The following is a 27666-nucleotide window of genomic DNA, read 5'->3' as shown; positions in this document are numbered from 1 at the left end:
GTACACCAGTCATGAGCTCCACTGTACTCAGCTTTTTCGGCCATTAAATGGGTCCACAACCACTGTGCGCCTAGAAGAGCCCCATAAACAAAACAAAAACCGAAAAAGACCAACGAAGTCTGCAAAAAGAAGCAACAGCCAAAGCGGCAAGAAAAACGATTACGCCAACAGCCGCTGCTGCTTCGGTCGCCGTCGCAGTCGGCGTCGGCGTCGGCGTTGGCGGTAAGGTAACGGTGGCGCTTGAAGGCGGTAACGCTGCGAAGCGATTTAGTTGGCCGCCACTGCCCGAACGCGTCTCCCGTGCTTCAATTCCCAGTTTTCGATACGAATGGTCGCCATGGTCTAGTCCCCATTCCATGCCATTCCAATTTCCATTTGCACTGGCCTCGTGTAATTATGATATTTCCCAGGGTGTTACGATTAATTATTGATTTGTGTGGCCCCAGAAATGCTGCCCCCCTCGCAGAAAAGTGATAAGAAGTGGATGCGTTGGCTTTCTTCCGACGTTTTCACGTTTCGTTTAAGTGCACTGAGCAAAAAGTTGGAGCCCACACACTTAAGCGTACATGAATAGGAAATAAACTGTGACGAGACTTACCTATTAACGATTTGTTCCACTAAAAATGAACAAAAAAAACCTAATTTGCACAAACCCAAAAACGTGACGCCCACAACCAACCCAATTTCTTTTCAGTGAATCCCTCCCACACAACAGAAAGGCCATAAAAACAAAAGAGTTAACAAAACGCAACCATAAACCAATGAGTGTAAAGTGAAAGAGTGAAGAATTAGGAAAGAGCAGAATCGTGCAGATTTCGAGTGTGTGATATCTGTTTCTTTTTTTTTTAAGTTTTTTTGCACAGTGTGATCATGGCCGGCGATGCGGAGAACAAAAGGGGCTATCGCACCATATTTCGCAGCATATCCCAGGTGTTCTACGCCAATGCCAAAAACTCGAGTAATACGAACAGTAGCAGCAACAACAACAACAACATCATCAGCTACAACAACAACACCATCGAGAACAACAACGAGGGAATCGGCCGACTAACAGTCACGCTCACCAGCATAACACCACCCACAGCCACATGGACGTCGACATCGCCCACAATCTCCACGTGCACAACTGCGTCCGCATCGGCGGGATCATCCACCGCATCCTCGTCGCCACTGGCCAGCAGATCGGCGCGATCGGCGAAGAATATTTCCTGCAGCGAGTGTGGAAACCCAGATCCGTATCATGGCCATGAGTCGCCAAAAGGTCAAGCCCTGACTCCCGAAGTGCCGGCAAATGCTGACCTACGGCCAGCAGTTCCAGCAGTGCCGGTTCCAGCTGCCAGTGCGGACCAAAACCAGAAGCTAAGGGCCAGTTCCATGCTGGATCTGACCTCCAACCATCGCCATCAGAACGCCTTGAGGGTAAGTCCTATCACCTAGAAACATGCATCAATTTGTGGGGATTAGCAACCGCCTTTCAAATGGCATTAACCAGACCCATCCATCAAGACATCCATCAAAGAGGAATCAGCCAAGAAAGTCCATCCTAGTTTGAATTAATCTTTAACTTTTAAGCCTCTATGATGTACGATAACTGATATATCGTAATGTATTTATTTGCCTTAGAGAGATCCAAAAATGCTAATCGCTGGTAATACCTCTTTAAAAGTCCATATACATGTGAATGGGGAGGCCCTAATAGATCTTCGACTGATATCCCCGTATCAGCTTTAATTATCGGTGATCCATAGGATTTCCCTGGCCCATGAATTTCACTGGGCCGCCGATTTAAACCCGTTTACGGTCCGTTAGCGGTCTTTCATTGGAGGGTTCGGAATGAAATTTGCATTCCCAGTGAAAGTGAGACCGGAACGGGTTCCGAAAGAGTTCCGTTGGGTCCGAAAGTGAAAACCCATTTTCCACTGGCGCATCTCGGCGTCCTTCAGATCGCTTAGCTTGAAGATCAACTCAATTTGATAACCAATTTGTTTTAATACACGGGTTTTCATATTAATGTGAAACCTTGCTTGAAACTGTATCATTAAACCTAGATGACCCACGTGAACAACTGTGAAATCCATAAAAACCATTGGTCAATTACCCAATAAATCATACTTGTCATGGGCATACAAGCAAGTTCATTTATATCAAAAACTCAGCATGTACATACATATGTACATCAGTTTTTACATTTCCGTTTGTGCGAAGAATGCGATAAAGATATGGACATATGTACATATTTCGTAACCTTAACCTTGGTGATTACTTTGTAGTCGACATGGGCAAGTTTAGTGACCCATTTTCGTGGGATAAAATATATAAACGATTTTGTTACTGCGAGAAAACTGTTTCCGGGCAAACTGGGTGCACATTTTCACATAATTTTACAAAATGAATTTATACAATATTTGATAACTACCATAAATCACTGTTAGTAACATGGGCTTGTGTGAATATCGTTTGGGATGGCGATTGCAATGGCACAGGGGCTTTCATTGTGCCATCCGAAAAGCGTCTTAACCCCCCAAAGCCCCCTTAACCCATGCGGCTTTCCCACTGATGCAATGGCAAAATGCATTGCGCATGGTCTTATTTCGAGCTTTTGTCTGTTTCGTTTTCCGTTGCGTGTTTTGCCGTTCGCCTTCGCCTGCTTTATCATCTTCGAGTCCATCTTAGTCTTCGTTTTCGTTTTCATTTCCATTGTGCCGCTCGCTCAACTTAGCGACTAATTGCGAGTGCAGCTGCGCATGCGTGTTGCGCGCGACTTGGCAGCGATTCGGGCGCGTTTTCCCAGCGATTTTTGCATTGCGAAATGGGGGAAGAAATGAAACCAGGAAAAATAGAATATAACCATTATAAGCTGGGTCTCATTAGCAAGCAATTGGCAAGCGAATTTCTCTGATGCGAATGAGGGAACATACAAGACATCATGCACTGGGAGAAAATACATGCCATATCTTTAGCTCATTAAATATTTTACAAGTCACTCAAATAAAGAGTATCTACAGCTAGAAGGAATCTATCTTTCGGCTTAGAAATATATTGCTGCATACTTTCACACACCGAATGCATCTTTTATAACGAAATTTTCTATGTGAAATCGTAATGCTTTTAACACCTGAATGCCTTTTGTTTTTTGCTGTGCAGAGGCTTATCACTTGGTTCGTCGCCTGACGAGTGCAACAATTTTGTCATCAGTCAACGGGCACAAATACACGTACCCAGTCGGTCACATAGATACTCTGCGTGCATTATTTCCATTTGGCTTTATTTATGCATTTCATTTTCTCGCTCTGATTTGCCCCGCACTTCTGCCTCGAAATTTCTCTTTTAATTTTATTTTTTCTTTGTTAATGCAGCGCGCCAAGTAGAATTGTCGTCGTCTGATTGACACTTGAGCTGACATTCTCATTTCAATTCGGATTCGTACTCGTTTGCGTATTCCGATTCCAATTCCAATTTCAGCTTCCGTTATCTTCCTGCCTGCCCCCTCGCATGTGTCATTGAATTCTCACAATTTGTATCTCAGAGTTTTTATCTCAAATTGTTCTATGAGTCAAGTTTCGGGGCCCTTCGACAGCGTGTTACTGATAGGAAAGTCTGGAGATGAGCTATACAGAAGCGGGCTCATTCCCTAATTGGTGTTACTTATAAGTAGAAAAAACAAAATTATATAGGAAACAATATTCACTCTATCAAGTTTTGATTACTTATTCAAGCTGTTCCTGTCAACACGAATGTTTGCAAAGTGCATAGATACACGTTTCGAAAACTGATATCTTTCAGTTTAATTCTTTGAACCAGCAAATGATAGGAAATATGGTTAAAATCGGGAATAGTTTACACAGTAATGAAACTATTTCTCAACATTTACAATGTTCTGTGTGTATAAGGTTTTTGCGTTTTAAGCACAAAACCAATTTCATAATATTCAACAGGCCCTCTCTAATTCACACTTTTCTCATTAGCCACACAATCGTTTAAATGCTATTAATTAAGAGGCGTAAAACACTTAGAAATGTAGTGCACTTTTATCGCGTACTCCACACCATTTTACGCAAATTGTTTTTCCCTTTTATCAATTATTGACTAATTCAACGGATTAGATTTCATGCTTGAATGATATAAAACATCGAATGAGTCACAGGCGATGGTCAATAAAAAATACCAATTAAGTAAGTTTTTTGTATTATTTTACCAGCAGCTCTATACTTTAACTTGAGGCGTTGACAAAAGCTGCTGGCTTCGGTCACCCAACACACACACACAGCCACTCCCCACACTCTTTTCAACTCGATCTATCTGTTGCTGCTGTCGCGCTTAATAAAATTCATTAAAAAAGGAGAAGACCGCCGTCCAACAATAATAATCATAAAGTAAACTCAGTGGGGAAGGGGGGAAGGGGGAAGGGGATGAATGGTTTGGGGGAGGGGGAGTAAACACCAATACAGCCACATGCAGCATTCAACGCAGAAATAGAGTTGCCACTCCAACTATTTATTTGCTAGTCAGGAAATGGCATTTTTCAATCTTATGCAAGAGAAGAAGAAGAATGAAGAATGAAGTTTTCTGCATTTTCAGAAACCAACTGAAAATATTCAAAATTATGGAAATACTTAAAAAAAAGGTGTATCCTACACACTTTTTAAGTCTCGGTACTTATTTATCCACACTTTTAGAAATCTTTATACATGTAGGTTATACTACACACTTAAGTTTAGATTCAATTTTAAAGAATCTTTCCGCAATTTGAGGCTTAATATTAATAATAATATAAGATTATAATATTGAAATGCACTTGTTACTCGAATTCAACGATTTTTACTGTCGCATCTCGACAACACTGAGTTGCAGTCGCTGCCAACTCATTACCGACAGAAACATAATGCTGCCAAAGACGCGAGTCTGGTTCTGGACAGGGATGTGGATGTGGATGTGAGTGGGGATGGGGCTGTGGATTTGGTTGGGACATGGACGGGTCTTGGACGGGGCCATCAGCCATCAACCATCATCCACGGCCCATGAGCCGTGGGCCACCCCTTTTAATTCTTCGAGTTTGTTTTTTTCGGGAAAAGAAGGCGGCCGAGGAAGACCCGCAGAAAAGCCAAACCAAATATGAGTCGGGGGAAAAAAAAAAAACGGAAACTGAAAGCGAAAACATGAGAAATATGTTTTTCAGGAATTAATTTACACAGCACTGCGAATGATAAATGCCCTTCTCCGAGTTATAAGATGTTAAAATGTTAAAACCGATTTCATAATTTATTAGCCAAGTGCAAATAAATATATTAAATATATTTTAGTTTCAATTTATGCACTTAAAACTTTTTAAGTACATGTAGTGGCGTGCTTTAAGATGGATATTAAATCTTTGAAATAGAATCTACTCAAAGTCAACCCTAGAAAACCCTATGATTTATGGGTATATCCCTGCATATATGTATGTACGTATGTATGTAGGGTAGTCGATAGCAAACAGTTGATTGCAATGTTGGTCACAGCCTGAATGCATTTCTTTATTTCGGTGTGTGTGCGTATTTGTTGTTGTGTATCCGCATCTGTATTTGTATTTGTATTCGTTCGTATCTGGTGGATACATTTGATGCCGTCGGCAGCGAAGCCAACAACAACAATTGTGTTCATTGTGCTTAATTAATTTAGTTCAAAGATCAAGCGACCATATTGCTGAACATCGGCTGCAATGCGATTCTTCGCCGGCCTCTGCTCATTTTCATTTTCATTTTCATTTTTATTTCATTTTTATTTTCATTTCCATTCTCAATCTCACTCTCATTCGCGTTTTTAAAGTCTCTCCCCCGGAATTGTTGTTTTTTCCCCAAAGATGCATCCTCATCTTTTCTTTTCTCTATTGGCTCCCGGTTCTGTTTTATATGGATTCCGATATCTGCCCAGTAATATCGGTCGAGTACTATATGGATATTAAATGCATGGAACAGGATTATTTGGATTGGTTTCAAAATTCAATAAGAGAGCTTACGGATCTTAGGATCGTATTTCTCTAGGCTGGGTTCGTGCTCAAAGTGCAGTTCTCATTTTCATATCGAAATTGCTTGCAATAAAGTGTTGAGCAAAAGCACATATGTATATGCATATCGTAATCGGTTTACGCAACTGTTGTGCATAACTTGAACAGTGTTTAGCATTCATCATGGTTACTTACCCAGCTCGATCCGCCCTCCCAGCCGCGCCCCCTCTGCGGTCCCAGAACCGACCCCACCCCCACCCTCTTTTTTTTTCGCACCCCCTACCCCTACCTCCCAACCCAGCCGAACTGAAAACAAACTCCCAACTCTCCACGGACCGCACTCGATATGCTTAATTAGGCAACGGGCGTTGAGTATAAAAAGCGTCTTTTGTCGCTGCCACGCCCCACCCTTACCCCCACCCCCTCATCAGCCCATGCCACCCCCAACCCTTACACACACACACACGCACACTCGTGCATGTGGTGGCGCACAGCCAGACGGAGCCACACATGTTGCCCATGTTCCATTACACACATGTGGTTCGGTTTCAGTTCAGTTTTAGGTTTGTTCTGCTCTGCTCTGTTCTGTTCTGGGCTTTTGCCTCCCCATCACTGATCTCTGGCCCACACTGGTCAGCATGGAATTGGGACGAAGGATAGTTTCAAGCTCGGTGGGCATGAGTCATACTTTACCCGATGATGATGAGCTTCAACAGCCGGTTGATTCATCGAAACACAGCTCATAATGGGATTGTTTGATCCATCGAGTTTGCCTATAAAAATAAATAACTATAAAAAATATATGAGACAAAGCAAGAATTTCTTTTGAATCTTAATTTATTTTAGAAAAATATATTCTAAAGAAACTAATAGTTAGCATCTAAAATATTTCATTTATTTTGCCAACTTTTTTTTTATAGTTTTTGAAAATACTGATATATCCTGTAATATATGTATTATATTTAATTGATTTGATTGGTTCCCGCTTATAATTCCCAACTTGCTTTTTCATCGAAAGCAACGCAATTTTGGTGCGTTCTTTGGGGTTGGTGCCCACTTTTGCTGACTAGTGTGGTGTGCTCGAGTTCCCTGGGTGACCGGAGGTCGGCATCGCCATAGCCACCGCCACCGACTCGTGGCGTCGACGTCGACTGCGACTGCGACGCCGACTGCGACGTCAATCGCTTACGAGGCGGACCGCCACCCAAGAAAATTCTCGGCGGCATCTTGAGTTCAATTTCAGTTGATATTCTGTTAAATTCGCGAACGCGTCGCGCCTGCAGCTCCCGATTTGATGGAGAGCCCCACCTCAAGCCCAATTTCGTAATGCTCCCATTTAAAGCTCGGCTTATCAGTGCTGGCCAAAATCGGTGCTTTTTGTTTTGGTGCTCGAGTTTCGGGTTTGAAGCCCAAGTGCCTCGATCGATCTACAATAGTTTTACGCACAGATCTTGTCAAAAAAAACAAATAAATAAATAAAACAGTGCATTTGGGGAAATTGGAGAGAAAGTGAGATAAGCGCTGCGAGATAACGGTTTTATTTGTTCTTTCTTTTCGCCCATATTTGTATGGGTGTGTGTGCTCGTGTGTTTCTTGTGAATTACAGTACATTGCTTACAATGGCATTCATCGTCATTCATTCATTTGTCGCCATCTGAAAATGAACGGCGATGAATCATCGGCATAGGCAAATCCGCGGATTACCCACCCACAATCCACGCTGATTGCATGGTTGTCTCCTTGGGGCTGCACAATTTGGACAGGTTTTATTGACGGGGTCAAGAAGGTCTCGATCGAATGCCCAAAAGTATGCAAGTCCATCACTAAGGCGCCCGGAAAACCAAAGTTTTGCGGTTTTTTTTGTATTTGAGGAATCAAACTATAAACTGTATAGTTTGCCAGTGTTTGAAGTTACTAGTTAAAGTTAGTTTATTGGGTTGAACAAAATTTATATTATAATCAAATCAAAAAATATAATACTGAACGCTGTAATCGATGTGCTAGTTTTTTTTTTTAGCATTTATAACGAAACTGATTTTCTGGATGACAATTTTTAAGAAGTAAATAAATTCGGTATCAATATATTTTTTCTATGCTATTGCTGCATTTTGGTGATTCGTATTAGTACATAAAAACATTTTATTAATGAAATTTTAAGCCTTTAAAGTTAAGTCACGAAGGATTTGGAATATTTACTTTCAAAATTTCCAAAATGAGTACTTCAAAACAGGAAGTCCAGTGATGTCCGGCTTAATTAGTTCATTCATTTATTTATTGATAACAATGTTTCAGAACCTTCAGACCCTAGGGATTTAATTTAAGAATCATGCAGTTAATTTCGTAGAAAAGCAATTAGTTGAGAGGAGTGCTCCTAAAAATACCACAACAATTACACACATTAGTGAAAACCCAGATATGCAATCAGTTATGAAGAATTCTACAAGCCTTTCGATTGCTATTAAAATTCAAATAGTTTGGAACAATTAAGTGCATTTTATTTCTCGGATTGTTAATATATCATGCAAATAATTATAAATCAGTGCTGTTAAAATCAAGATTTTCTCTTTAAATAAATTCGATTTGTGTATAATTTGTGTGTTGCACTAAATTATAGAAGCGAAATAATTGAGCGGGGTACCAAACCCAAAAAAGCATTCCACTGTACTAGTTAAAACAATACATATTTAGGGCACAACTTCCCTAATAACTTAATAACTTAACTTAAATATATATCAGAGAGATGCAATTAATACATACCTTATAGAATGTTCTGTAAAATGATCTTTTAAAGGAGCAAGCACGATTTTGAAGAATTCAAAATTAATAAGACGGGATTTTGTCCAGGCAAACAAGACTACCATTGACCATTGACCCCGATTCTAGACCAAAGTATGATTAACACCGTGAAAACGCTTTTAGCTACCAACATTTGTGGTACCTAACGATCCAAATCTGTTGTATTTTGAAATATGGTTGGTAGGCTTCTCTCGACTGGAATCGAATCGGTTTTATTTAAATGACGCTGTAACAATTGGTGGTGGTGGAGAATGCGAAACGTTTTAAGCACCTAAAACCCCAACCGGTTTCCCCCCTTTGCGCCCCAAGCCGATTATGATTAATGGCGGCGATCCTAGATCAAAGAATTACGAATAATACGAAGCCCCCGACGAAGATTTCAAGATGTACCATCGAGATAAACATGATTTCCCCACTTACGCCGATCAAGAGATTAATGCACGAAGCCTCGTTTCTTGGCACCTTAACTCCATTAGGCTCACTCTCGCCTTCCGTTCGGGATAACTGTGCACTCGAAGAAAAGGTGACCAAGAAGATAGAATATAATAATGTATGTAAAATGAAAAGTTGCATATTTTGTTTTGGTTTTTGAGAAAGAAGGAAATGTAGAATTATTGTAATATTTAAAATTCCCAAAATCAGTTGCTAGCATTTTTTGCCAGTGTGGACCGAGCACATTCCATATTCCGCACACCATGTTCCACATTCCATCTACCTGGCGGCACCTGTGAGGCGTAGGTGAGGAAGTCGACGATCGTTACACAATTCTCGACTGGCCGCCAACCTGTTTCTGTTTCTCTGGGGTTTCTCGCCCCTCTCCGCTCTCCGCTCTCTTCGCCCTGTCAGGGCCATCATTTTGAGTCCGAGGGATAAGGACGGGGGTTACGAGAGGACCGACATGGTTGGTGGATCGCTTAGTGACTCATCTCCGTATATCAACGAAAAACAAAGCCCAAAAGCAAAAGCAGAACTGTAAAATTCTAGTCAGATGGAATGCATTTGGAGGTATTTTACTTTAAACATTAATTGCATTTAAGCATTATTTGTTTTAGGGCAAACAAACAATTAATTTTAGAGCTCTAAAGTGATTGGTGATAAGTGCTTTCGATCTTTTTGGGCGTGAAATATACAAAGATATTGGGTCTAGTTACACATATTTTGAATACAGCATTGGGTTCCAATTATATTTTATCAAAACAGCTTATCTATGTAAATATTAGAAGAAATGGTAAAGAAATCCATGGTAACAGGGTCATATTATTACTCACTTTTTAAAAGCTGTATGCAATTGAATTAGAAAAATCCATTCTTAAGATCACAGTTTTAAAAAAGTCAAAGAATAGTATTTTAAAATAAAATCCAATGGTTTGGAGGAAAACTGAGTGCAGAGTGCAGCGACTTTGGCTGAGATAATGAATATCGCTGATTGCAGTCGGAAGCGGGAGGGAAAGAGACAGAAACAAAACAAAATGGGGGTAGTGGCTTCACTTAAGAGTTCAAGACGCCCATTGACTTTTCTCAGTGATTACACTGCGAGAACTAAGTTCGTTTTCGGGGTGCTCTTGTACAAATAATAATGAGTAATCGAAGATTACAAGTTATTCAATTCACGCGAGTGAGAAATTTAAGAAGATCCAAATCGAATTTATGTAAATGAAATACTTTCGCGACATTTCTTTTGCGGTGCATGAAACTCTCTCGATGACAGTGCTCTCACTCACTATCTCTCCGGTTGCTCCGCGCGCCGATTATTTTCTCACTTAATAATGAATTACGATGTGACGCAGCGGCGATAAGAGAAAGTAGGGAGGCAGAAGAGGAAATCAAGAAGAGAGATGCCACAGCAGGCGAAGGACATCAACGATAACGTCGGCATGGAGGCGCACATCTACGAGAATCTGCCGGGCCTGACCTCCACCCCCAAAGGTCAGCTGAACGCGGAGCTGCGCAAGTATTTTCCGCGCGAGGCGATCTACGAGAATCTTTGTCGGGGTTGCGGCTACGGCGTGTTTGCCGCCCAAGGACGCTACTGCCATTTCTGCCAGTGCATCGTGAGCGGGGGCGTGGTGAGTACACCGCCTCCCCCACCGCCACCGCCTCTTTCGCCGATTTCCGGCGAGAGCAGCAACATCTATGAGAACATCTGCGACTTGTGCCGCGGCATTTACAGCGACAACGAGCGGTGCCGGTGTCAAAGGTCAGAGACGCCAGCCAAAGCGCCCGCTTCGCCCACACCACCCACACCGCCGACACCACCCACCAAGGTCAAGTCGCGGTCGCTCTTGGGCTACTCCAAGTCCAGTGCGGCGACCTTGACCCGTCTCTTCGGCTCTCTTAAGCAGCTGAACCGCTCGTCGTCGCTGCAGCGCAGGATATTCCCGAGGACTCCCACGAATGGCAGTGGCAGCGCTGGCTCCCTCGAAATCATCCACAACGTGGACGAGGTGTTCCGCACCCAGGAGACCTTCGACCTCCAGCGCATTTGCGAACTGAAGCTGGAGCAGCAGCAACTGAAGGGCAGCCAAAGCGATCAGCACATCTACGGCCGCGTAAGAGAGCCAGGCGAAGAGAGCCAGAGCCACAAGAGAGAGCGCAAGAAGCCGCGCGTCTCTCGCATTCGCCTGCTGCAGGACGAAAGCCCAGCGGATGCATCAGGATCCTCATTGTATCTCAACGAGAGCATCTGCCAGTGGATGACCTCCCTGAGGAGGCAGGTGCACCACTACGACGAGGGGCCGTGGCAGCAGCCAAAGAGCGTGCCAGCGCGCGATCCTTCATCCTCCGCCGAGGAGAGCACAGTCACACTGCGCAGAAGCACGGAGGAGAGTGCAAAGTGTGCGGACGAACAGGCGAAGTTGGTCAAGGACTTTAAGCGAAAGCTTCAGCTGAAGAGAGCGCAGAACGTGGAGCCGGAAAGAGAGCAACGACGCTGCGCCATCACGGCCAACTTTGTGAATGACTATCTGAGCGCACTGGGCGAAGAGAAAGAGGCAGTGCAGCCGCAACAGGTGGCCGCAATCGAAGAGCACGTCGCAGTCGTGGCAATCGCAATTCAGCCCCAAGTCTCTGTATCTCTCTTGCGCTTGATGCAGAGCCTCGCTCTTTCGGCCAGCTTGCACGTGTGTGTGCGTGGCTTTCTCACCGCCTATGACAAATCGTTCAGCTTGTGGCTGTGGCACCAGCAACAACAACAGCGACAACAACCACCGATCAACGGTTATCGGCGAAGGAGAGCGCGTGACTCAGTTGTTGCCGTTGTGGGGGATTGGCGACGGCGCCTGCCTCTCTTCGCCATCTCCTCCGCCGACAGCAACGATCGTTCGCTGGTCTCGGCTTCGGTTTCAGTTTCGCCAGCGATTTCAGAGAGCGTGGACGTGTGTGCTGCTGCTGCGTCGCGACGTCGCGCGAATCGAACTACGAAGCGAAGAGGGACAGCGATAGTCAGTGAAGAGGGTGTGTGCGGGGGCGAGAGCTCCACCAGCAGTAACAACACCAAGAAAAACAATAATAATAACAGTAACAACAGCAACAACAACAACAGCGGTGCTTTGATGGCAGCGCCTAAGCCAAATGGCGAGGCAGAGCGCCCCTCAACAACCAGCAACAACAACAACATCAACTGCAGCAGCAACAACAACCATCACACAGTTGACACTGAAAGCGGCATTAACAACAACAACAATAACGATAGCAACGCCAATTGCAATGTCAATGAGCAACAGCAACAACAACAACAGCAGCCAATCACACAGGTCAACACTCATTAATAAAAAGCAAAAACAAAAGCCGCATCAATCAAAGGCAAAATTAAAATGCACAGAGAGAAAAGGTTGGGGCGGTACGAGCGCCTCTAGAAATAATTATTATTGAAAAATCAATCAATGAAGTGAAATTCGATTGACGCGGTTGAATTTTTTGAACATATTTTTCACTATAATTGCTTCGATTTACGTAAATCAAAGTAATAAAAATAGTGCACGAAAATAAATATAAAATTTATAATTCCCAAATGCGATCCATCAAATCATATTTAACATCGATCAACATCGATTAAAATTGGTCCTTACTTTTTTTTCTGTTCTTAAATATGAAAAACAGTTTGAGAGCAATACGTTAATTTTGTGATGCAGTTATACTTTTCTCTCTGTGTACTTGCTTTTGTTACGTTTCACTGCAGTTCAAAATTGACTAACGGTTCACGGTGCGAAAGGGATGCCAACATTCGATTGGCCAGCGAAACGAAAAAATAAATAAACAAACTTATCTAATTAAAAACAACCATTGAACAATGCAAAAAATGTGGAGTAAAACAAACAAGTTTGCAATGAAAACACAAGATAACTATAAAATAATCAGCGTTTAATTAACGTCATTTTTTCACTCTATTTTTTTGAATATTTTTTTACTGATTGCAACGGCATAAAAAGTTCAATATTGTGATTCCTAGCAAAGAAGTTATTAATGGAGTAATTTATTGCTCTCGCAGGCGGCATATTAATGATAATTTCCATTAAAAGCTGGTCGGGAAATCCGTCTCCGCTTTTGTTATTTTACGTAATTACATAACTAATTAACTAAGTTTATCAGTTTACAATTTTTTTCCCGTGAGAAGTAACCCTAAATTCAAAGCTTGGGTGTCTTTAAATGTTTTTGTTATAATTGAAACGAAATGAAATCAAAACGATATCCCACTGTACGTCAATTATTGAAGCCAGTGAAACAAAGCAGTCGAAACAGGATATTATTTTCGTTTTGACAATATAGTATGTTTCCACCTCAACTTTTAGAATTGCGTTATTAAAGTTCGACGACCGGCGCCAAAAGTACCCGTTCGAAATCCCAACACATCTTTGAGCAATCCCCGCCAAGCTGAAGAGGAGCAGACGAAGCCGAACGGAGGGGAAAAGGATAACCTGAGAGGCAACTCCTTTGCCGCAGAGAATGCCAGCCTAGAGGAGCAGGAGGAGGAGTCCATTTACCAACCCATTTGGCAGTTCAAGACAATGGAACCCGTCGATCAGGAGATAATTGAAGCCCTTCCCGTCGAGGGCGACGATGAGGAGGACGAGGACGAGGAAGACGACGTCGTGGATGACGAGGAGGAGGATCTGGGGGACTACGACGAGTCCCTGCCATCCGATGCTGATGCGGATGTGATGGCTCTCCAGGCGGCGGCGGTCTTTGCTGCCGGAGTGCGCCACAAGTTGTCCACATCGACGCTGACCAAGCGTTCCAAAATGATGATGCCGACGCCCCTGCCCTCGCCCACCGCCTCCATGGACCACGGAGCGTGGGAGACGGACATGGAGTTCATGTACTCGCGGGAGAGCAAGGAGGACACGGATGAAACGCTAAGCCTGGGCAGTACGGTGACGAACAGCACAGCGACCTTGGGCTCCATCAGCAGCACGGGCAGCAGCGTCACCGGGCAGACAAAGGATACGCCAAAGGATCTGCCAGCGGATCAGCAGCCACCTGCCGTGGCGCCTACGAAGCTGGCGGAGATCGTGCCTCTGGTGCATCCGATCCTGAGGAACATTTGCATTTTCTACAGCCAAAAAGATCCGAAGAAGTACAGCGCTATATTCTACGACTACCATCGTTCACTGGTCCACCAGCGGTTCATGACCCGCATCCGCCGACCGGCCCCACCGCCACCCGCCCAGGTGGCCACCTCGAACACCACGAGTGTGGCACCACGCAGCGATGACAGTGGCTGCAGTTGCGAGGCGGAGGATTCGGATCCCCACCAGCACAACCCCACGCCGGCCATTCCGAAGCCCTTGAAGGAGGAGTGGGAGCGGGCCTTGCTCGCCGCGGGGGCGGTGGCCGGCAAGAGGGGCGTGGCTCCGCGGACGGGACGCAAGCTGCGCGTCCGCTCCAATGCGAGGCTGCTGCTCACGGACTCCGTGCTGGCGTGGCGGGATACGCTGCAGGATGTACACTGCTGCGAGGACGAGGAGGACATGGTGAGTGGGTGGGGAAAAGTCTTAATAGATGAAGTGAAAAGCATATAGTAATCCGTTTATTCCATTGCCATCCACTTACAGACAACAGAATATAAATCTTAGTCTACGTATTATTCATACATCCAATCCAGATTTTGGAATTTCCGCCCAACGATCTTTAAATAATCTATAAATAGTGGGAAAGTCATTTCGTATCAACGTTGAATCGAGCTTAAAGTCGTGACTTATATTTCATTAAGCTTAATTAAGAGAATGAGAAAGATTGATTTCATTGTTCATATTATTTTAGACAAGCTAATGACTTTAGTTGGTTTTCCGAGTGTACCACTGTCACTTGCAATTTGCCATGTACGTTCTCTCGGTATCTTCGTCTTCGGTTGGCCATTGTTTCGCCACTTGTTACTTGTCACATCAATTAAAGTCCGCAAATGTATCTGTAGCTTAGTATCTAGGTATCTCCGTATCCACGGCTCATGCGATTGTTTCGCCTGATCTGTAGTCGGTGAACCCCTTCTCCGAGGGCTCAAAAAGTTACCCAACCTTCCGTTTGGGGAGCCAAAAGTTGTGCTGAAGTACCCTGTTCGCACTGGGAGGTCATGACTATAAGTCGCTTTGGGAAAGATACTAATATGCTTTGTTACTGATTCGATTCATATATACTCTGGTCACGAATCAATCGCATATTGCGACTGAACTTTTGTTGCATTAACAAATTAGCATGATTTGATTTGACTTTTTGGAATTCATATCCAAGTGTATGTATATAAGTCATTTGAGAAGTGTAATCTGAAGATAAAGATACATTTTGTCAAGATACATTTTTGTCTACTTTTTTTGTGTCGCAACTTCTTTTGTCTAGGGCATTTTTGAGTCGACCGAAAGTTATCTTTTGGTTTCCCAAACTTGGCTTTTGATTGCAATTTGTTTATAACGCATACGGCTGTAGGTGTGTACATATGTATAGTACATACATAGTATGTGTACATTTGTACATACATCTGTAGACAGGGACGTGTGCTGCTTTCTGCATAATGTATTTTTATTTATTTGCCTCTCACGTTTGTTGTTTTCAGTTTGCTGCACTTGCCGCTGCATGTGAAATTCCATAGAAATTCACAGGGAGAGTTCATCCCCCCTTTTCGGCCCCCTTTCGACCCGTTTGATACCCCGCCCCTGGACGCGAGGGCCCCAACATGTTGATTCACATTTCGCGAACGACAATTATTTATTTATTTTGCCGTATTTATTTTCCTCTTTTTGTTTTTTGGCATGCATATATTCTGCGGTAATATACATATGTACATTTGTATGTGTATCGGTATTTGCTAGTGTGTGTCCAAAGTTAATGTTTTGATTTTTGTTATAAACTTTGGCAAACCGGTTTCTCGCCTGAGAATAGAACTTTCGTTGGATTTCGTATACCCTTTAAATCTATAAATTGCTTTTATTTAATACCCAAAATGTAATATGAGTGATAAAATGATTTGAGTGTGCGAAATGAGTGAACTTGTTTGCCATATTATACAAATATTCATTGCAATGAATGTTCAATTTGCACATTTTATGGGGCATTTTTGAGTCGGGTTTTTTCGTTTTTTTTTTTATGGTCTTATTTGCCTTTTCTTATGTGTAATTTCCTGCCTCGAAGCTGTGTTCATGGCATTTATCAACACTTAATTGGTTAATCATTAGTCAAATATGTTTGTAACTCTTCGTCGTTGTGTAAAACCGCCTTGAATGCTTTTCCTCTGTGTTCCTTCTCGGAAACTGAACCTTCTCGTCTGGGCCACCAAATTTTATCGCTGCGACAGTAAAAATCATAACGGAACTTGAGTGTTCCATAAATAAGACTGGGCGATATGTGTACGGATATGTTTACGTGAGCATATGCAAAAGATTAAATTCGCTGGAAGCTATTTAATCCCCCTCATTTCGATGGCATTTAACTGGATGTTTATTTAATTCGGTATCTTTGTACATAACATCCCCAGCGAATTCTATTGTTTCTCGAACTGCAAAAGAAGCGACTCTTCAAGTGGCCTCATACGTATGTTGTGTCAAACTGAAGTGGCAAAGTAAATTTATTTAGTTTGTCAACACTCTGGAAACAGGCTCACTTGGGAAACACGATCTCAATGGGTCTTCAGAGATGAGCCGAACTCAAAGATTTCTATGAGTGGGTTGCCCACGCAGTCCAAAGATTTGGTATTGGAGCTGTTGGGAAAGGAGGGGCTTGGGGCTTCAAGGCAGCTCCTCTTCTTGAAATCCAAACTGAAAGCCCCAAAAAACCACAATAAATCGACCAAAACAAAAAGGTCAACTTAGCCTGAGTCGACTTTGTTTGGCTTTTGGATCATTTGTTTATTTTCCGCGGTTCGTATCGGGTTTTATTTCAGTTTTTTTCGGCTTGTCGTGGCTTTTTTCAGTGAATCATGTGGCGAATGGGGCGATACATATGTATTTAGATATGGACACAGATACTGTATCTGCGGGCGCGCGAATAAGGCAAAAATAAAGCAATGCAAACACATGTACCACCAGCACTACTAGTACAATTCGAGGTCGTATCAATTAAATCGCCTTACCTTCCTATTTTTTTTCGGGCTTTATAGTTATGTACGTACTGTTTGGGCGCACATAAATTTCCATTTTGTGTAAGGCAGCAGCGGCAAAAAAAGAAAAAAAAAACACCGAAACTACGCCATATTTGCGCTTTTGTTTACGCTCGCAAAAATAATTTAAAATACTATAGACGAAAACAGAAAGCAAATTAGCCAAAACAAATTGAGTCTAATCAGTTCGAATGCCGCGGCTCGAATCTCAATTGCCGGAATTATCAATAGCTAATTGGGTTTGAACTGAACGCGAATATCTGAATATTCGAATTTTCTATATTTATTCGGTCGATTTTGATGCAGAATTTTAGGTTCTGTTTATTTAACATTTCTTTTGTTGATATTAAAAAAAAAGCAGACAAAACAAACTCAACTTGCAGGAACTGTACACATGTAGTGCGGCCAAATCAATATCTAAATGGTTTTTCAGGCAATAGATCGGGGTTTTCGAAACCAAAAAGGTTGTCATCATCGAAATCTGCTGTGGTTCAAAAGATTTCGGTGCTAAAGGTTATCTATCAATATTACTATCAAAACAATAGCCCAAAACATGTTATATGGTTTTCCATTGCGGATAAGATATGTATTGTTTATCTTACTGCTGGTTTAACACATAATTACACTGACCTTTGTCTTCAATAAGTTACATTAAACTTAAGAATTATGAATTAAGAATTAAGAAGGAATTCTCCTAGATTTGTGAAGCTCTTTGGGAGCCATGGGCATTTCCGGAAAACTCCAGGTGACAGTCTAAGTTCGGGGGATTCCCCACTTGAATTATTTCTGAGATAGTCTTAATCGTCTTAAAAGGCAAACCTGTTAGAAATTTATTAAATATATATAAATGAGGTATTATTCTAAAAGATACGATTTTTTAAAAGATATTTGGGCTACTTTTGAGCTAGTGGCTATAGTTTATCTATGATTTTTGAAGAAAGAGATTCATTCTGAATTGCATCGAATATTTTGCCCGCTAGAACTGATGTACATATGTATGTACATACATATATGTATGTATCATATGTCATATGGGTTTTAGAATAACTCCCCCTGGTTCATGAATTGTTTTTTACATTCATACATATGTCGGCGATAACCTGAGGAAATTGTTTATGCTGCCGTAAACAACAGATCGGTTGGGCGGCCGCAGGGCGGTGGCAGCCGATCGGTGGGTGCTGGTGGGCGGACTGGGGGCCGTGGGCGGCTGGCCGGTTGGGCGTGGCGAAGGCGATAAATGCATTGGCAGCGGCACCTTGGAGCGGCACTGTTCGATTAGCCGTTATCTTGGACGCTTGCATTTATTTTCCGTGGCGCGTTGCGCGATTTCTTACAAGTCGAAATCAATTTCTTATCGGAATTGCTTTCTGTACCGGTGTTTGTGTTCCGCCTTCCGCCCGCTCCACTGTCCACGGGGAAAGAGATAGCGCATAGCTGTAGTGGGTGTGCAGTGTATAAGGAGAGCGAGTGGGAGAGAGAGAGCTAGAGACAGCGATAAGACATGGAAGGCAGATTGAATCCCAAGCGAAGGCAAACAACGGTGAGCGATGGGTGGAACCGAAAAGAAACCCACTAAACAGACAGAACTTGCCCCGAACTAATGGCAGTTACGGTATGAACAAGAAAACGCCAATTTCTGGCCAGGTGTCGACTGACAAATACCTCGCAAAATCGATATAATAACTGATTAAGAAAACGACCAAAAGGTATTGTGTTTTTATCAGTTTTGTATGCACAATTAGTTTTATTTAAGGTGGAACTAAATAATTGTTTTAGTTTCTGTGATTAAGTTTAAACATAACGCCCCTTGGCAGCTCAAATAAGAGGTATTAAAGCGAAAAGAAAAAAATGGCAAGAGAATAAACATCGACAACGGCACGGAAAGCTGCAATTAATTTGCAGACGTTACTTGGATTGTCGGATTGTGTATCTCAATTGTACGCTCCCAGAGCTTCTGGACTAGATAGCCCCTCTTCCTCCCCCTCCGCCGACTTTCCCGAACCGAACTTGAATATTTATGCACTGCGTGACTCTGACGCCCCTCTGCTGGGTTCTCATTTGCCATTTTCCAGATTGTGCCAGTGACTGACATTCTGCGGGCGCAGCAGATCCAGGAGGACAATGAGGTGCAGCAGACGCAGCAGACCACGATTCTCCAGCGCTACAAGAGCGTCTCCATTGGCAACCTGCTCGATCTGCCCGGCGAGGATGACAAGAAGTCCATCAAGAATCGCATGCGAATGAAGTGTAAGTACATTGCAGTCTGGGATTTTTTTAAATGGGCTACGAAAAGAAAAGGAATGGGCTTTTGCAATATTGAAATCATTAATCGGTTGCCCGTTGCAATATGATGCACATTGTGTTAATTATTGCAAATTGCAGTAGACACGCACCTAAGGTACCAGTTTTGATGAATTGAAATTGAAACTAACCTGTGTTTGATTATTATTTGTATATAAGTGGCGAGATCGCCGGTAAATATATATACAATTTGGCAGGAGGAAATCATATATGGGGTATAACTCTGACTGAAAGAGGATCTAAATTATAGATTATTATACCATTTTCAAATAATTAGTTTGTTTCGTTGGTGTTGCAAGAAGTTGCAATAATTTATGTCCGCTTGACAGCATTGAGTCAGCATCCGAAAGTGTCTACCACTTCTTGTGCCATCGATGACTTTCCTTCGGGGGAATTCAGTGCCAACCGGTTAAAGGAGGGCGCCCCACTGTCTGCGAAGATGGAGCTGCTCTTGGAGCTCCGATTCCAAGTAGAAGCCACCAACGCGAATGGAAAACCCATTAGCTGTGCACTCAAACAAATGCGCTTTGAAAAATATCTTTAAGCCACGATTGCAGCATTTTTTGACTTAACGATGTGATGTTTTATTATCTTTAGTACTGAGTACTAGTAATTTGATTTTGCTCCTAATGAGATATTTTCCATATTTCATTTGTTGCCTATTTCTTTAATGGAATATCATTCAATTATACGGATAATGATCAAACATTATAGTCTAAAAGCATATCCTTACCGATACAGCTAGCAATGGCTAAATCTCGATATTTATATATCACTTCACTTCATTTTTTCAAGTGCATTTGAGGCTCGAGCTCGACGCGGGCTGGCCTTTTAAGGTCGTTGCGGCCCACACAGCGTCGGTCTGCCTTCTATGTAGGGGTATCTATGTATCTACGGACACCTGAGTTCCCATTCATTGCGAAGACGAATAGTAGAGTCTCTCTCGGGGGGATTTTCGTTAATGAAAGCGGGTTTAACTTTTTGCCGGACGCGGGAATTTTGCATAGCTTTGGCTGGGCTGCTGCTGTATTCGGATAATGCAAATGAGTCGTCAATGAATCATGATCTCCGTAAGGCGAGGAATGCTTGAGTAACTGACTGACTGACTGAATGACTGACATTCCTTGAGGCTGAGATATTTTGCTCGGGCAAGCGAAGTCATACGCATTTCGCAGTTGTCTCTCAGTCGGGAGTGGCTCGATTCCTGATCGCCTTCCGCAGCGGAATGTCGAAGAATTCCCTCGTCCTCGACAGGCGTTTGTCGCAATGTAGCCCCATAATTCAGTTGCAAGTCGAGCAATCATTTTTAATAATTTCTTCTTCCATGTTTGGGTGCGCGATGACGAAATCAATGCAGTCGCCGTCAACAGCAATGTGTTTCGCATGTAAGTATTGAAGTCCAGCCAAATATATCATAGAAGAATGTATCTGATAGATCCGCACACTTTCAGCAACCGTTCCCCGAAGAGCGAGAAGAAGTCGCGTTCACGGCGAGGCCAGGTGAACAGCTTGTACCTGGACGAGCAGAAGTATCCGCTCTTCGCCGCTCCGCTCAGCGCATTGGAGCTCAACATGACCGATCATCCGAATGTTCCACGCTTCGTGGTCGACGTCTGCGCCTACATCGAACAGCCGGAGTGCATCGAGCAGGACGGACTGTACCGCGCATCGGGCAACAAGGTTCTGGTGGACGAGCTGCGCAAGAAGCTGACCCACGTGTACGATCCCCGCTGGCTGAAGACGGACGACATCCACACGCTGACCAGTCTGCACAAGCAGTTCTTCCGCGAGCTCACCTCTCCGCTCATCACACAGGAGGCCTACGAGCGCCTGGACAGGAGCCTCAACGACGACGCCGCCATCGAGCGGATGAGCTTGGCCTTTGACGACATGCCGGAGCCGAATCGCTCCACGCTGCGCTTCCTCATAAGGCACTTGACCAGGTTAGTGGGCGGGCGTACAATACAGTGTTATGCTGAAAAACAGCCAGAGAAAGAGAGTTCCATCTTAAATACATGAATAACATGCTGATATGAATCACGTAGCAAGTAATTTGGTTTATCCCCTCTTTCTGTGGTCTTTGCATATATTGTAATAGTGATTGTAACTAATGTTTATATATGCTTTGCTCAGAGTTGCCGCTGCCAGCGCTTCGAATCGCATGCCGTCCACCAATTTGGCCATCGTTTGGGGTCCTTGTCTGCTGAGTGCCAATCAGATACAGCTGGACATCGGACGCATGAACATGCTGGCCAAGGTGCTGATCGAGAACTATGATCGCATCTTTCATCCGGACAACGAGCGTCTAGTTTGCTAGAGATGCAGGCTACCCGCCCTCCGCTGCCACGCCCCCCTCTCCGCACATCACAAGATCGAGCAGCATCGATATACAAGTGCCTCAAACATCAAACATCACCCCTCTCACCCTATGTTTAACATAAGAATACTTTTTTTTGTTGTCAGCTTTAAATTTACGTGTTTTTTCGCTAATTTTAATGTTCTAATTACTTTATTTATTCATTGGAAATGGGAATTCGCATCGCCGAGCCCATCACGAAAATACTTACCAAAAAGACAGTAGACTAAGTTTATACTAAAGATAATTGGGGGAACCGCAAGAAAAAAAAAAAAAACGCAAGACGATATACATTGTGGCGGTACAGTGAGCACTGCCTGCGGCCAACCTAACAACATGACGAAATATTATTTTTTTTACATCGTATATAGGATGTGATATTCGCTGCAAACCGCAAAGCGTGAATATAATTTGTATTTATACCTATATTAATGAACCATATAAAATATACGAATAAAGTCCAATACAGTAGATAGGCTACACATATGTTTTTTTGTTTAAACTTTAGAGATGCTTGGAGTATGAAAGTCAAAAATTGTATGTTTTCTATCTTAATAAATACGGAGAAAACCAAGTTGCTAATTTACTATTGGCCATTGCAATGCAGATATCGCGTATACGACATGTGTACCTCATAATCGAGAACTGCGCCTAAAATTGAAATTATAGACTTTATTTGTTGGTGTGTGACGGTTGTAAAGTAGCGTCCAATTATTTAATTAAAATCTCCTGTCTACTTTTTAGCTGAATTAGAAAATCGATGGGTTATATAGAGCGGTGATGATGCGGTCATTGTTAGTTGGGAAACAGATTTCCGTCATGAAGGTTGTGTGCAGCATCGTTGTTCTATGGACTTGCTTGATAACTATGGTCAGTTCTTAGCGAAAGGTGTTGTGAGTTCGTCTACCAATTCCATATATTCCAGTGGCAGTCAGCTGGCCACGTTAACGCAGAGGGTTGCCTGAAGCACCACAACCTGACCAGTGCCCAAGTGGAGGCAGTGGCTCCATCCACTCCCGTTGCGGAGGTTCCTGTGGCCGTTAAGTGCTACAGCAGGTGTCTGATCCAGGATTATTTCGGCGATGATGGCAAAATCGATCTGCAGAAGGTGGGAAAGCGAGGATCTGAGGAGGACCTTGTGATTTTGTCCCAGTGCAAGCAGCAATTCGATGGCGTCACCAATCTGGACACGTGCGACTATCCATACCTGATTCTACAGTGTTATTTTAGGGTCAAGCAGAGCGGAACTATCGCCTCGTAATTTAACAATTAACAAAAAAAAAATAAAAATAAAGTATATATACATTAAAACATACATACACACATGACGGACACAATGGGATTCATCACAGTTTATTGTCGAGTTTCCTAATCAGATCAAACGCCCTGTGATGGCAATTACACACGATTGTGCTTAGTATAAGTGTGATTTTCATTTTTATTTGTATACACTGATTAATAATTGTATTAGAACAAAATAGTAGACATTCATTGTTTCAAACTCGGCTGCTTTTTTGATTGATTTGTTTTATCAGAAGTAACGTAGAACTGGTGGAAATAATGCAATAATAAGTCAATCAGAGTCTTTATTTTCAGAAAATGCGCAAGAAACGTGGCCAAATAAATATCAGAAAATTTAAGTTTGCTGACCAAATATGTATATGTATATGTATGCATGTACATATGTACATATATGGATGGACTGGGGAAGCCAAACACAAAATTTACCCCCTGCTTGAATAATATTTGAAATGGCAGATATAGAAGATGCAATTTGAACATAATTGAAATGCAAATCGCAGACTGTGGACAGCAGAACCGACTCGATGGGGCGGATGTGTGGACGTTATAATGAATCCCAGTCGACCCCACAGGATGCAGGGCAAATTTCAATTTTCCCAACAAATCATACGTAAAGTTTGGCCAAATACATTTTGGGCCAAGAGGGCCGAAAGGGCCAAAAAGGGCCAGAAGGATGTCAATGCAATCAGTGAGGCATTTGACTTGGCCTTTCATTAACTCGACTCAGCGCAGTCGAGTGCAAAGGACACAGTACATAGTACATAGTACATAGTACACAGGACGAAGGACGAAGGACTGAGGACCCAGGACATGGCACACGAACTCCTTGGGCGACATTGCGGCTGCCACAAAAACTTTTTGCGAGCCAATCATCAAGAAAGCCGCCGAGTTACTGGTTACTGGTTATACTGCTTATAAGTTGGCAATAAGCAACGGCCCACCCAAATTAGGAGTTATTTTGACCAGCCGGAAAAGGAAAAAGGGGGCGTTGCGCAAAGTGCTGAAGTCAGTGGAAAATTTGTGGGCAAAACATGTTGATGACAGGCAAATATGCCGTAATGCAATTATGGGTGCCAGTGCAACCAGGATAGCGATTTAATTGACAATGCAAATTGAATCAGCATTTGTAGCTGTCTAATCGAATTAGCCCGCAGAAAGCGTCCTTTGCATTCTCTTCTCTCCATAATTCAATTCCTGACTTGCAGCACCGAAGAGAAAGCGGGGTTGCGGATTCGGACTAGGATTCGGATTCGGTTCGGTTATGGTCATGGTCATGGTTGGCCTTTTTTTAGCCCGGGCTCAGCAAATAAACTTTGCGTTCTCATTGCGGCGACAGTCGACTGCAGTTCACTCCTGACCACAGGACCCTCTCGTCCTGCGGTCCTGGCCAGACCAGGCCGTTGAGTGGACCTAACCACTGGAACGTGCCTTAACTTATAAAATGTTGCCCACTGCTGCCAATTGCAGCCAGCCTAAGTGACTCACATCTCCTGGCCTGGCCAAAAACGAAGCTGCAATACTCTCGAGAAATACTGCCGATTTTAAAATAATTCTTAATTCTTCTGGCTAAATCAAAGGACTCGTCGTTCGTATTTAAATATTAGCTTTACTTGAAACTGATTTTCGAAAGACTTAGTGGGCCGCAAAGATACTGGGCTAATTAAAATTCTTTTAAATGCGATTTACGATCAGCTATTTTCAAAGTACTTTGATGCAAGGAAGTGCATAGAATAAAAGAGCATTCGAATTGTATGCCAGAGCCCAAAGGACATCTCATCTCGCCTAAACCAAAGGCGCTTGGCATTTTCGGCATCCCCCAGCCCATCGCTTTCCACACAGCCACTTGAGCGAGGCCCGCCACCTGTTGGCGAGTTTGGGCGCAGCACTCGGGTGGAGCTGCCCGGCTCCAACTGCCCCATCACCAGAAAATGCTGCTTGAAGTCCCCGTCCGAGAATCCCGACATTAAGACGCTGGCAATGTGTAATAACTGGCAGCTTGAGATGAAGGACAAGAGCGAGCCGTGCGACTTAGATGGGGATTGGGCATTGAAGAGCGGGCGGAGCCGATGTGGATGCGGATGGGGGTGGCGACAATGGGTGAGAGCTGGAATGACAGGACGCTGAGCTGGCAGAGCAGCAGCATCATCATCGTCAGCAGCGGCTAAGGATGTGACAATGCTGAGCCCGTTTGACACGAGCATGATATAATAAAAACCGCAAACAAGTAATGCCTACGAACCGCAGTGCTCAAACCAAACGACTCCTTCCGCCAGTCTGGAGTCCTGCGGATCCAGTGTCCTTGGACCAAGTCCAAGCTGAGATAACAGCAGCGGGCCGACGAGGAGGAGATTGGTGGCGCGGGGAGACGCGGACTACTCAAGTGCTGTTGTCAGAGCGCTCCTCTGGTGTTCCACATTTCGTCCTAAGGTCCTGCACCTGAAGAAAAAGTGTTGGATAATGTTGAAGGATGTTTTGAAAAGCGGCTGCCCTTTCAGCCGAATACGAACATTGGGCAACAGCGAAATAGGCAACTATTGCATTTTAGCATAATTTGAGAAAATATCCATGGTACTTTTGCTTACCCTTTACTAACTACTAGAGTTTTCGAATAATAAAATCGACATCCTTGGCATTCAAGAAAATATCCTTATTATCCTCAATTCAGTGACGGAATCATGTGATCATATGTTTTTTATAGCAAACTTTACCGGACTAATGCTGATATCCTAGACAGTTTGTTGGGCAACTTTAGATGTCTTACAGACGTCTTCCTAAAGAATGAAATATAAATATTTGTAAGCAAATTGGTTTTTTTAGTGTTAAGCAATTTGGTTTTTTTCAGTGTTATCTAGGGGCAGTGGGCATGCCGTTATCCTTTGGCGTGATTAAGCCACAAGTGCGTGACATTTTAATGCGACATTTATGCCCGGGACAAGAGATTATTATTGGAAATGCGCGCCCAGCTCGCGTGACAACAACAGGACAATGGCAAAGGCATAAATATATGGAGTATAGGAGCTGTGGCAGTGGCAGGAGCCGCAAGGATAACAGCACAACTTGCCTAACGCGCTGGCCCACAGCTTATTTATTTATCCTCCCCGGCTGACACCCGAGTGACAACTTTTGTGCCGTCCGGTGGCGAGCGTGGAGCGGAGGAGGCCCAACTATGTCCATGTCCTGTCACAGTCTTCAGACACTTGTGAGCCAGCTCCCGAGGATGTGGCTGAAATCCTGGCAACATATTTAATTAAAAGCCAAGGCAACCAGCTGACAAATGACAGAGGGATCAGCTGAAAGATGACTCACCACCAAGCGGGATCTGAAGGTGATGGCTTGAACAACAATGACGAGCGGAGCAGTAAACAAATTCGGCCAGGAGTCACACAAAAATTACAACAAGGATTATATAGTCGAGCTTATCATCTTCAGATTCATGCAAAAGTGCAGGGCTACTGGCCAAAGGATAATGCATTTGATAAGTAATCCCTCTCGTAATTAATGTCTAAGGACGTCGAGAGCTGAATATACATGGAACGAAATCAATACGCTAAGTGAACTGCCAAGTGGCTTTTCAGGCAAACTGAACTCGGGGCATCTGCAAAATAATAGTAGTAATAATATATATAAGTAATCGAGACTCCTATGCAGCTGGCATATCCTTGCGTTAAGTTGTTTACCGTGTCCTTTTGCCTGTGGAGCAAACATCGAACGGGGGATCCGGTAATCGATCTGTTTGAGTACTTGTTACCGATAATGACGAGCTCGGAGCCCTTCGATGGGTAATCATAATATCCTAAGCTCTGCTAACGCAATTTAACGAGGCGAGCGAAAGTGCCGCTGAAATTGATGGCTGCCGTTGAGATAATAACAAAATTATGGCACTTGATGGGCAAACCGGAAAGGGAAAGGAACGCCATTATAAGAATATGGTAAGTCATACCTGTCATTCCATGGGTTAATCCTGAACTTTCGTTAACTCATTGCCAGGTTAGCAGTGTTTAAAGAGAGCTTCCTGTTTGGACCGAACTCCAATGTGCTCCAAATCCCAGCTGAGCTCAGTTCTGATTCTTGACTTTGGTGAATGCTCGACGCTCCAACATCCGCAGCCAGAGTGTCCTTTTTGTTCCGCCTGCAGCTGCTGAAATTAAAATCGAAATCATAACATGTCAACACATTTTGTAATGCAGCAAAACTAACCAAAAATAATAAAAGTCTGGTCCGCAGGCGGGTGGAAAGTGGGGGAAAATAGAGAAAAATGGGCAAAAGGGTTGCCGAGCAAACAGGGAAATAATGCAAATGCAAATGAATCCGCGACAGCGGGATGTCGGTGGAGCTTGGAACAGGTGT

At 43.4% G+C, this 27666-nt stretch overlaps 2 protein-coding genes across 7 annotated transcripts; both read left to right on the top strand.

Annotated features, from left to right (window-relative positions):
- Positions 1-203: 203 nt before the first annotated feature.
- LOC117146744 (rho GTPase-activating protein 15) lies at positions 204-22306 on the top strand. 6 transcript variants are annotated; one of them, XM_033313213.1, is made up of 7 exons: positions 7230-7306; positions 10567-12531; positions 13567-14748; positions 19433-19607; positions 21019-21046; positions 21113-21604; positions 21795-21978. In XM_033313213.1, the coding sequence occupies exons 2-7, from the start codon at positions 10615-10617 to the stop codon at positions 21976-21978; spliced, it is 3978 nt and encodes a 1325-aa protein (XP_033169104.1). In that variant the 5' UTR covers positions 7230-7306; positions 10567-10614. The 6 variants fall into 6 exon arrangements, with proteins under 6 accessions (XP_033169111.1, XP_033169108.1, XP_033169110.1 ...); XM_033313220.1 differs by lacking the exons at positions 7230-7306; positions 10567-12531; positions 13567-14748 and adding exons at positions 204-227; positions 851-1419; XM_033313217.1 differs by lacking the exons at positions 7230-7306; positions 10567-12531; positions 13567-14748 and adding exons at positions 267-390; positions 851-1419.
- A 512-nt stretch (positions 22307-22818) lies between these two features.
- LOC117147620 lies at positions 22819-23502 on the top strand. The gene is made up of 2 exons (XM_033314578.1): positions 22819-22887; positions 22943-23502. Exons 1-2 carry the CDS (start codon positions 22837-22839, stop codon positions 23276-23278), a joined length of 387 nt encoding a protein of 128 aa, XP_033170469.1. The 5' UTR covers positions 22819-22836; the 3' UTR covers positions 23279-23502.
- The last annotated feature ends 4164 nt before the right edge of the window (positions 23503-27666 follow it).

The sequence above is a fragment of the Drosophila mauritiana genome, chromosome X, assembly GCF_004382145.1.
Source record: "Drosophila mauritiana strain mau12 chromosome X, ASM438214v1, whole genome shotgun sequence".
NCBI lineage: Eukaryota > Metazoa > Arthropoda > Insecta > Diptera > Drosophilidae > Drosophila > Drosophila mauritiana.
The sequence above is the reverse complement of the archived record's forward strand: the minus strand, read 5'-3'. Positions and strand labels throughout refer to the sequence as shown.